Here is an 11,858-nt window from a genome sequence, read left to right on the forward strand (position 1 = left end):
TGGTCCTGATAGTGATGATGGTGACTTGGACTCCCCAGCCATGGCAGGGAGAGGTCGGCAGACTCTGGATGCATTCTGCAAGTGGAGCAGACAGGATTTGCTCATGGTTGACTATAAAGGATATGAAGACCAGATGATTCCAAGGCTTTTGACCAACTGGTAAACTGATGATTTTATTTGTTGAGGGAGGAATGGCTTGAGAGTAAGGTTGGAAATGAAGTGTTCTGTTTTAAACCTTTAAGTTGGACTTGCTAGCAGGACTTAGTTTTGCCTTCTACGAAATGGAGATAATAATGTTTATTTACAAATTTTAATGAGAATCAAATGTGATCATTTTCTTTGATGTTACATAGATGGAAGTTCTCTCTTTTTTTTCTTTCTTTTTTAGAGACAATGTCTCCCTCTGTCGCCGAGGCTGGAGTGCAGTGGCATGATCAAGGCTAGGCCCACTGCAGCCTTAAACTCCTGGGCTCAATCCCACCTCAGTCTCCCAAGTAGCTGGGACTACGGACACATAACACACCACCATGCCCAACTAATTTTTTAATTTTTAGGAAATGGGGTCTTGTTATGTTGCCCAAGCTGGTCTAGAACTTCTGGCTTAAGCGATACCCCTGGTTAGGCTTCCCCAGTCAGTGGGATTATAGGTGTGAGCCACCACAGCAGGCTTAGAAGGTCCATTTTATTCACATTCAAGCTAGGGGTAGAGTTCCCTTTAAAAGAACACAAACAAAACTCCATCTTATTAGCTAGATATTACTGCACTGTACAAGGGTCTCTCTCATCAAGAAATGACATCGGTAGCCGACCCATTCTTTATATTTATTTATTTAACATTTATATAGAACTTACTATGCACCATGCCTTATTCTCAGGACTTTGTAAATGTTAATGAATCGAATCCTCTAAAAACCCTTGTGGTATGTACCGTTATTACCCACCCATTTTACAGATGAAACTATGCCGCAGAGAAGTGATTTGCTCAAGGTCCTACAGCTAATAAATGGCAGAGCCAGAAGTCAACGCCAGTGGCTCTGGCTGTGCTCTGACCACTACTGCACATCCTCGGCTCCCTGAGATCCTGGCCGTCTCTGACATGTGACAAGTCTGTGATGTATCCAGTCCCTTGGGTCCGACACCACTGCCTGCTCCTGTGCCCAGATAGGCGTTCCTGCCTTGGTTCTTACAAAACCCCTGCTCAAAAGAAGCCTGTTAGTGTTGAGGGCAACACCCCTCTTTGCCTCTCAGTCCTCCCCAGCTGCTGTCAGCCACCCAGCACTGTGTCCTTTGTGCTTTTCTTCTAATGCCCTAGGTCAGCCTCCACTCCGCATTGCCACACGCAGCTTTTTTGATATCCTGCTCTCTCCATGCGCGCCCCGCCTCACTGCCAGTTGTTACAAGTTGTTTTAAACGCTTGCAAGTATCACGTTTTCCACTGGTGTTGCGGCAGACCATGTGCTACATTGAGCCCAGTGCTGAAGACAGGAGATGAACATGACCTGACTCATGACCTCTCCAAAGACCTTCAGCTAGAAGATGTGCCTTTCAATGTTTAGTGTCCGCTCCCAGCACCAAATGGGTGCGAAGCGGGCATTCGATGAATATGCATTCATTTATTTAGCAAATGTTTATGAGGGCCCACTACACACAGGCAGGCCGTGTGCCAGGTGCCAAGGATATGGTGGAAAATCAGACAGACACAGAGTCCCCACGGTCCAGAGGTGCGGGGCCATCCTTGGCCAGTCCCCCTCAGTTCCGCCTCCAGGGCCTGAGAAGGGTGCAGGGGGGTGGAGGTGGGGACAAACTGGGAGAAGTAAAGGCTGCTGGAAGTGGCGATGGCAACAGGAGCCGAAGCAAGAGGCGGGCGTGGCATCTGGCCAGGGCGACATATCGGTCTCGAAACCTAGACACGAGACGCACGCGCCGCAGCGGCCTCGGAGACCCCTGCCCCGCTGCGGCAGTCCGGACCACAGCGTCTACGCGGGGGCGGGCACGGGCCTAGGGGCAGGGAAGGTGGGGAGCAGATGAGAGCCCGCCAAGACTGGACTGTCTGGGAAGAAGGCGGCTGAACCGTGCGTGCGCGGCCGGAGCGGGGGCGCGCGATTGGAGCAGGCTAGCTTGGAAGGAGACCGGAGAAGTCTGCGGTTCCATGCCCAGACTCTGGGGCCTGGATTCCAATCGCAGGCCTGTTGCTTACATATGTCACCTTGCGCAAGTCCCTTAGCCTTCACTGGGACTCATTTACATCGCTGGTAAAATGGGTTTCCAATAACCTTAGGTTGCTGCGAGGACTAAAAGGGACAATGCCTGGAAAGGCTTCAGTATGATGCTCAGCACGCAGGAAACGCTCCGGGGACCGAGGTTGTTAATACCGGCTGTTCGCACCTCGCCGGGTCCCCTCACATTCCCCAGGCCAAGGCGCCCACTGCTCTCTTCCAAAGGACAGGCGACTAACCTACTGGGGCGCGCCCTGCCTAGATAGATTTATTTGCTTGCTTGGGGCGGGGTTTGGAGTGAAGCAGGGAGGAGAAGAAGATGGTGAGGGCAAAGAAAGGGAAGAAGCGGAGGGGCAGGAGGCGAGCGAGGCGGGGACGGGGAGGAGCCGGGCTGGGCTCCCAGGGCTCGGGCGCAGCGCGCACCCGGAGCTGGCGGCGGCGGGGGCGGGGGCGGCGCGCGGCGGCCAATGGCGCGCGGCGCTGCGGCGAGGGCGGTGCAGGAACACCGGCCGCTGACAGCCAAACTCGCCAACTCCGCCCTCGTCCCCGCGGGATCCCGGAGCCTGAGCCGGCCTGGGGCCGAGGCCGCCCGAACCGCGAGGCGAGCGAACATGGCAGCAAAATGAGGAGGCTGGCGCCGGGTCGTGGCCGCCGCTGCAGCGCTGCAGCTTGAGATCCCCGTCCGGCGCGCTCCGGGCCGCATCCTTAGCCGGCCTCCTGGCAGTCGCGGGATTATTTCATTCCGATCGGAGGGCTAGGGATAAAGGAGACTCCCCAGCGGAGCGGGTCCGTGCCCAGACTCTGGGGCAGGGTGTAGACGTTTGTGTGTGCGATTCGCCGGCTGCGCAAACGACGCGGGAGAGAGACGGTCCCGGGCTGCGGCGGCGCGGCCGCGGGGATGAGCCGGCCATGGAGCGGCCTTGGCGGGGCGCACGCAGCGGACTGGCGCTGCCGCGGGAGCGCCGCCTGAGCCGGGGCTCCAGGGGGCTTCGAAGCCTCCGGCGCCCTGAGGGGGTCCCTGTCGCCGACTCCGGGAAGGACGCAAACCCCGCGTGGCGGACACTGCCGCAGTCACCGTACTGAGGCGCCCCGAGCTTGCTCCGCCTGCAGCTCAGTGCGCGCTGGGCACCCGGGCGCCTTGCCCGGTGCACGGCGGCTGGCGCACAGCGGCTAGATTGGCTGCAGGAGGCGGGTGCAGGACTAGCTGGAGGTGGGTGTGTGCGCGTGTTGGACTGGAGATCCGAGTAGAAGCAGAACCAGCGGCTCTGAGCAGCCATGCTTCCCGGGGTGGGCGTGTTCGGTACCAGCCTCACGGCCCGTGTCATCATCCCTTTGCTAAAAGACGAGGGCTTCGCGGTGAAGGCGCTGTGGGGCCGCACGCAGGAAGAAGCGGAGGAGCTGGCCAAGGAGATGAGTGTCCCCTTCTACACTAGCCGCATTGATGAGGTGCTGCTGCATCAGGACGTGGACTTGGTGTGCATTAACCTGCCGCCGCCTCTCACCAGACAGATCGCTGTCAAAACCCTAGGTGAGCGACCCCTACCCTGCATCCTCCGTCCCACCCCCGCCCTTTAACCTTCTCTGCGTTCCTTCCCCGCTGCCTTTCCCTCTCCGCGTCCCAGAAGCTTACCCTGCATCTACGCTGCCCCAGGGATCTGAGATCCCAGATCCGACTCAGAGCTCCCTCCTTCCTCGTCCAGGGCCTTCCCCACCTTTGCACTTCCCTCCTGCCTCCTGGCACCACTTGGACGCGCTTCCCCACGTGTGTGGCTTGCAGGCTGGAGGAGGAGTGTGTTCCGGGGATGCGAACTAGGAAGATCAGATGCCGATATCAGGGGATGGGGTGCTCCGCAAGAAGAGGAAAGTTAGTCCTCAGCTGTGTGTGTAGTGTACGTGTGTGTGTGTGTGTGCGCGCGCGCGCGCGCGCGCCTGGGAGACGCGAGTGCGCGCCCAGAAACGCCTGAATAAAGGGCCGCACACGTGTCTCGGGTTTTCTAGGGTGCGACAGAGGACCTGCCCTTCAGCAGCTGTGGCGCCCTGTTGGGGTCGTTTGTTTCTTCCTGCTGTGAGTTAGTTTAGCGTGAGATTGGAGGTGTGACCATCGGCTGGAATTATTTCGTCTGCGCTGGAGGCAAGGATGATGGGAGTGGTTGGATGGGGGTGATGATTTAGAATGTTTTCAGAGGCGTCATAGGTTAGTAATGACTGATTTGATAAAACCAGGGGTTTTAACTTTTGACTGCAGCCTTCCGGAAAACGTCTTCTGCCCCAGTTTGGAGTAATCGATTTAAAATTTTTACGGGCATGGGCGCAGTAGCTCCAGAGGCATGGACGCTTTGCAGCTGAAAAGGCCCTCCCTAATCGACTTCAGGAATAGTTTCTGAAGGCACAGTGTTGACCCGCGGGGGCCGGAGATGAGTTCAGGGTGCCTCACCATCTGGTCCCTGCTCCCCTCAACTCCCAGGCAGTCTAAACAATCTCTGAGCACAGAGTAGCAACCTCTCAGCCCATGCTCAGGGGAGAGAGAAGGGCATGTTTTGTTCATCATCAGTTCTTATATATAACCTAAAAGAATCCCAGGAAACTTGCTTGATCTTACAATTCCAAGAAAATTAGCAGCTCACCTTTGAAAGCTGAAGTTTCTATTGGTGAGGAAAACGCAAAGCTTATAACAAGAACAAAGCTTATAACCAGATGAAGCGAATAGTAGAACAGATTAGAAGGGAGGAACTGCCAAGGAACAGAGACCATACAGAAACCAACCGGAAGTTATGTAGTCTTGGAAAGACTGTTTTATTTTTTAAAAATAGGTGTGGATTCAGGGTGGGTGAAATATATGTGTGTTTTAATTCTGCCTTCGAAGAGCTCTGAACAGAATGTAGAAACTCTTTCTCCATAGAAAGCCATTTTTATCAGGCCATTTGGCTATTGACTCAGATGCGACATCTGATAGAAGTCCTAAGGAGGCTGCTCACATTGTCAGTTTTAATTGTCAGTTAATTTTATTAAGTGTCTGCCCTTTGTGGCCTGTTTCTTTGGCCTTGAACTGAATGCCATTGAGTCTGGCCAATATTTATTTTCTGTTTGATGGAACATGTGTATTGGGTGGATAACTCCCTTGTTTACATTGGCTCTTTGCATATTAAATATTTTACAACCATCTTGTGGTATAATTCTATTAGTGGAATTTGTACAAAACTGGTCCCTCATGAGCCCTGGGTATACTGGAGAGCTTAGGACTGGTCATATCTGAAAGACCATGTTGTAACTTCATTTCTCCACCGTAGAGATGGTGGCTCCTGTCCTGGGTACAGACCCACAGAGCAAACCTAGAGCAGGAGGGTGGCGATTTGGGGAACAAGGATGACTTTGTTTTCTGGCTGTCTCTGGGAAGTTGGCCATGAAAGTATCTGGGGGCTCTGGTTTCAAGAGATGTGACACAAATTAGACATTTCTGGATACTTCTTCTGTTCTTATTTTTCAAATATCCCTGTGACTTTTCTTTAATTAACAAGACATGTCTGTTATCTCTTCAAAGCCAATGATAAAAGGCATAATAGACCTAGTTTAATAATGGTGATGACAGAATAGGGTTTTGTTCATGTTTTTAGGGTAGGTTTGGAGCTTCTTTCTTCTTTCTTTTTTTAACTCCTTCTTTTGCAGGCTGCCCGTGCGAGTGCACAGTGGGGTGGTCGTCTTGGTTTGCTTTACAGTCACTATTGAAGGTTCAACACATACAACACAGGAAGTGAAAAACCCCAAACAGTTATCAGGCTGGTCTGGCTGTTGGGAGTGTATAGATACGAGTGTTTGCCTGGAATTGAAACTGGCTACTCTGACTTGTCCTGGTAAATTGTCCTTTTAGCAAAGTCCTGGACTTTGAATTGCTTGCTCAGTGATGGTGACAGGTCTGTGGCCCTTGATCCACACTGATAACTAGTCACAGGCCTGTCAAAGTAAGGGGCTGGTCTAGGGACCACAGTGAAAAGAAACTTCAGATCAATTGAATCACACACGTCCTCCTTTAATTTTTTATTTATTATTATTATTATACTTTAAGTTCTAGGGTACATGTGCACAATGTGCAGGTTTATAACATATGTATACTTGTGCCATGTTGGTGTGCTGCAACCATCAACTCGTCAGCACCTATCAACTCGTCATTTACATCAGGTATAACTCCCAATGCCATCCCTCCCCCCTCCCCATAATAGGCCCCGGTGTGTGATGTTCCCCTTCCCAAGTCCAAGTGATCTCATTGTTCAATTCCCACCTATGAGTGAGAATATGCGGTTTTCTGTTCTTGCGATAGTTTGCTGAGAATGATGGTTTCCAGCTGCATCCATGTCCCTACAAAGGACACAAACTCATCCTTTTTTATGCTTGCATAGTATTCCATGGTGTATATGTGCTGCATTTTCTTAATCCAGTCTGTCACTGATGGACATTTGGGTTGATTCCAAGTCTTTGCTATTGTGAATAGTGCTGCAATAAACATACATGTGCATGTGTCTTTATAGCAGCATGATTTATAATCCTTTGGGTATATACCCAGTAATGGGATGGCTGGGTCATATGGTATTTCTAGTTCTAGGTCCCTGAGGAATCTCCACACTGTTTTCCACAATGGTTGAACTAGTTTACAATCCCACCAACAGTGTAAAAGTATTCCTATTTCTCCATATCCTCTCCAGCACCTGTTGTTTCCTGACTTTTTAATGTTTGCCATTCTAACTGGTGTGAGATGGTATCTCATTGTTGTTTTGATTTGCATTTCTCTGATGGCCAGTGATGATGAGCATTTTTTCATGTGTCTGTTGACTGTATGAATGTCTTCTTTTGAGAAATGTCTGTTCATATCCTTTGCCCACTTTTTGATGGGGTTGTTTGTTTTTTTCTTGTAAATTTGTTTGAGTTCTTTGTAGGTTCTGGATATTAGCCCTTTGTCAGATGAGTAGATTGCAAAAATTTTATCCCATTCTATAGGTTGCCTGTTCACTCTGATGGTAGTTTCTTTTGCTGTGCAGAAGCTCTTTAGTTTAATTAGATCCCATTTGTCAATTTTGGCTTTTGTTGCCATTGCTTTTGGTGTTTTAGACATGAAGTCCTTGCCCATGCCTATGTCCTGAATGGTATTACCTAGGTTTTCTTCTAGGGTTTTTGTGGTATTAGGTCTAACATTTAAGTCTCTAATCCATCTTGAATTAATTTTCGTATAAGGAGTAGGGAAAGGATCCAGTTTCAGCTTTCTATTTATGGCTAGCCAATTTTCCCAGCACCATTTATTAAATAGGGAATCCTTTCCCCATTTCTTGTTTTTCTCAGGTTTGTCAAAGATCAGATGGCTGTAGATGTGTGGTGTTATTTCTGAGGGCTCTGTTCTGTTCCATTGGTCTATATCTCTGTTTTGGGACCAGTACCATGCTGTTTTGGTTACTGTAGCCTTGTAGTATAGTTTGAAGTCAAGTAGCGTGATGCCTCCAGCTTTGTTCTTTTGACTTAGGATTGTCTTGGCAATGCGGGCTCTTTTTTGGTTCCGTATGAACTTTAAAGCAGTTTTTTCCAATTCTGTGAAGAAAGTCATTGGTAGCTTGATGGGGATGGTATTGAATCTATAAATTACCGTGGGCAGTATGGCCATTTTCACAATATTGATTCTTCCTATCCATGAGCATGGTATGTTCTTCCATTTGTTTGTGTCCTCTTTTATTTCACTGAGCAGTGGTTTGTAGTTCTCCTTGAAGAGGTCCTTTACATCCCTTGTAAGTTGGATTCCTAGGTATTTTATTCTCTTTGAAGCAATTGTGAATGGAAGTTCATTCATGATTTCGCTCTCTGTTTGTCTGTTACTGCTGTATAAGAATTTTTGCACGCTAATTTTATATCCTGAAGTTGCTTATCAGCTTAAGGAGATTTTGGACTGAGACGATGGGGTTTTCTAAATATACAATCATGTCATCTGCAAACAGGGATAATTTGACTTCTTCTTTTCCTAACTGAATCCCCTTTATTTCTTTCTCTTGCCAGATTGCCCTAGCCAGAACTTCCAACACTGTATCGAATAGGAGTGGTGAGAGAGGGCATCCCTATCTTGTGCCACTTTTCAAAGGGAATGCTTCCAGTTTTTGCCCATTCAGTATGATATTGGCTGTGGGTTTGTCATAAATAGCTCTTATTATTTTGAGATACGTTCCATCAATACCGAATTTATTGAGAGTTTTTAGCATGAAGGGCTGTTGAATTTCGTCAAAGGCCTTTTCTGCATCTATTGAGATAATCATGTGGTTTTTGTCTTTGGTTCTGTTTATATGCTGGATTACGTTTATTGATTTGCGTATGTTGAACCAGCCTTGCATCCCCAGGATGAAGCCCACTTGATCATCCTCCTTTAATTTTAAAAAATTTTCTCGAAATCCCTACCTTAGTGAATGAGGCATTCCTCTGTTATAGAGACACTTCTACCAAGTGTACTTTCTACACTGTCCAAGGCTGCCTCTTATTAAGTACATACTGTGTGCCAGGCAGCATGATAAGTGCTGTGTATAAAGCATTTCATTTCATGACTAATATAATCCTCTAAGATAGATATTAACTCCATTTCACAAATGAAGCAACTGAGATTCAGAGACCTGAGACACATTGCTCCTGGCTAGAGATTTGAACCCAGCACTCTACCTCCCCCCGAGTCATTTCTTCCTCTTCCATCAGCTGTACCTGTTCCTCAGCCATAGATCATGGCAGCCCAGGTGAGACTGTTGGAGTTGTCCTTTGTTCCTTTTTCATCCCAGTCCTGGAATCGGTTCCCAAACCTGGTTGATGCCATCTGAAACTCTCTGTGTCTGTTCCCCGTAGAAGTCAGGTCCTTACGTAGTTTCTGAATCAGGTTCCAGTTCACCCCACCCAACCCTGCCTCTAGCCACTATCCACACTGCTGCCAGGTATGCTGGAGTGCTAGAGACCTGGTTGTATCATTGTTTCCTGTTTCAGGAAAAGCCCCAGCTGATTGGCATGACATGCCCAGCCTCATGTCCTGGTGGCCATTCCCGAACCCAAGGGCTTCAGCAAGCCCTCACACTGCTGGGGTTTCCTTGAAGGGGCCCTGTTGGCGCACATATCCGGGTCTCTGTCAGGAACGCCCTTGTCCCTTGAGGTCTTCTTCCATGTTTGCCCTTCAATACTCAGCCCAAGTGTTACCGCTTCCTCTCCCTCAAACCCCCCACCCTACATACCCTTCTGTCGTCTCTACACTGTGTGCCACCATCTTGCCTAGCACCTATTTTAAGGCATTCATTTAACATTTAAATTTTATTTAGTTATTTTGAATTGGCTATATATTCATGCGGTACAAATTTCAAATGCTATAAAAGTACACATGGAAGACCTTATGTCCCCCAGTCCCTGTCTTCGGACTGGAGGCAATCGTTATTACCAGTTGTTTATGTCTCCCATTCAAGGCCATATATATATGTCTATATAATGTATAATATATACATATATTTTACATATACACAAATATATGAAACTCTGAATGTGAAAGTATTATTGTTCCTATTTTTGACTACCTAGTATTTCATTGTATGGATACATCAAAATTTATTTAAGCAGTTCCCTGTTACTCAACATTTAGGTTGTTTCCAATTTTTGCTTATACAACCATGTAATGAATAATCTTGAGCATATGTCATTGTGTACACATGCCAGCCTGTTTGTGGGATAGATGTGTAAACTGCTGGTCAGAGAGTACATCCTGATTACATTTAACAAAGATATTGCCTCATTAACTGGCACTTAAAATGACACTGTATTTTTTGTCAATTTCCTTGTTGCCTCTCCCAGCAAGCGTCCTGATGGTCAGGATACAGACAAGGCAAAGAAGCCTCACTCACCTTTGTGTCCCCAGCAGCGCAGGGCTCCAGGCCAGCACAGGCCCAAGCCAGCCTGCCTGGGTCCAGTCTTGTTTCTTATGCGGTCTACTCTGTACAATGGGGAAAGTGAGCACATGTGCACACACGTGTGTGTGTGTGTGTAAGGTGTCACTCTCCACTTTCAGTGGCTCCCATAGCACCTGAAATAACATCCAAGCTCCTTACCATGACTTTCTTGGCCTGAAATGGCCCTGCCTTGTCCATCTCTTCCACTTCTTGGATGGCTTCACACATTCCTGGACTCTCTATATTCCGGCCACCTGGCCTCTTTTCTGTTCCTCAGATGCCAATCTCTTTCCTTTGCAAAGACTCTTGGCCTTTGCACCAGCTCATCCCTTTGCCCAGAAGATTCTTGCCTCACTTTTTGGAATGGCTAGCTCATTTTCACTTTCAGGTCTCAGCTTACATGTTCCTTTGGGCAAGAGGCCTTTCTGTATCCTCCCCTCCCAATTAAAAGGTTCTCCCCCAACCTCAGTCCTGCCTCTGTCATCCTCCTTCTCTTCCTCGTAACACTCTTCATGGTGTGTGATGATCTCTTTCATTTGCTTGGTTGTTTTCTTGCTTGCTGTTTGTTTCCCTAGGTAGAATGTGCGTTATTGGAAGGTAGGACCCTTGTCTGCTTGGTTCATCAGGGTACCCTTATCTCCCTTAGACAGTGCCAGACACTTAGTCACCTAGAAGACACACTATAAATATTTATCGAATGACAAATGAATGCATTTTCATTGAATACATGTATGCCTGGCGGAAGGCAAAAGGTTCTAAACAGAATGTGTCAATTAACACGTAGTATTCCTTTTTTTTTTTTTTTTTTGAGCTGGAGTGCAATGGCCGGATCTCAGCTCACTGCAAGCTCCGCCTCCCGGGTTTACGCCATTCTCCTGCCTCAGCCTCCTGAGTAGCTGGGACTACAGGCACCCGCCACCTCACCCGGCTAGTTTTTTTTTTTTGTATTTTTTGGTAGAGACGGGGTTTCACCATGTTAGCCAGGATGGTCTCGATCTCCTGACCTCGTGATCCGCCCGTCTCGGCCTCCCAAAGTGCTGGGATTACAGGCTTGAGCCACGGCGCCCGGCCAACACATAGTATTCTTATCCTCCTGTATGCAGTAGCTGAATGCCTCTCAAACTTTCAGATGTGGTTGCATCACCTGGGGATCTTATCAAAAACCAGATTCCAGGTCAGGCACAGTGGCTTACGCCTATAATCCCAGCACTTTGGGAGACCAAAGCAGGAGGATTGCTTGAGCCCTCGAGATCAGCCTGGGCAACATAGTGAGATCCTGTCTCTAGCCAGGCATGATGGTGCATGCCCTGTAGTCCCAGCTACTTGGGAGACTGAGGTGGGAGGATCACCTGAGGCCTGGAGGTCAAGGCTGCAGTGAGCCGAGATCATACCACTACACTCCAGTCTGGGCGACAGAGTGAGACCCTGTCTCAAAATAAAATAAAAAACAGATTCCTGGGTGGGACCTGAGATTCAGAATTTCTATCCAGCCCTCAGGCAGTGTGGATGCTGGAACAGTCAGACACTAGAGATGAGATAGCTCTCTGCCCTTGGGAACAGAAGACATCCCCTGCTGTGAGTAATTAACCTGTCAGGGGAACTGTGCTGAAATGCCTGTTGCCTTGTGTGGAATGTGGCGACATCTGTTTTCACGATCCCTGTATTTGGAGACAGCAGTGTAGACTCTCTTGGTGAAACTTCTCCATGGGAG

General features: G+C 48.5%; 1 protein-coding gene across 4 annotated transcripts in view; it reads left to right on the forward strand.

The window, feature by feature from the left end:
• The first annotated feature begins 2,718 nt into the window (after positions 1-2,718).
• The window catches only part of LOC111528595 (glucose-fructose oxidoreductase domain-containing protein 1-like), a 20,547-nt gene continuing 11,407 nt past the window's right edge, over positions 2,719-11,858 (forward strand). For 2 of the 4 annotated variants that reach the window (XR_003307270.2, XM_026449423.2), the window contains exon 1: positions 2,719-3,744. Coding sequence is in view for 2 of the 4 variants with exons in the window: in XM_026449423.2 (XP_026305208.1) it covers positions 3,492-3,744 (253 nt within the window). In the remaining 2 variants the exon portion in view is untranslated. Of the gene's footprint in view, positions 3,745-4,214; positions 5,947-11,858 lie in introns of those variants that run through there. The other 2 variants (XR_003307269.2, XM_023195312.3) reach the window with 2 other exon arrangements.

The sequence above is a fragment of the Piliocolobus tephrosceles genome, chromosome Y, assembly GCF_002776525.5.
Source record: "Piliocolobus tephrosceles isolate RC106 chromosome Y, ASM277652v3, whole genome shotgun sequence".
Classification (NCBI taxonomy): Eukaryota; Metazoa; Chordata; class Mammalia; order Primates; family Cercopithecidae; genus Piliocolobus; species Piliocolobus tephrosceles.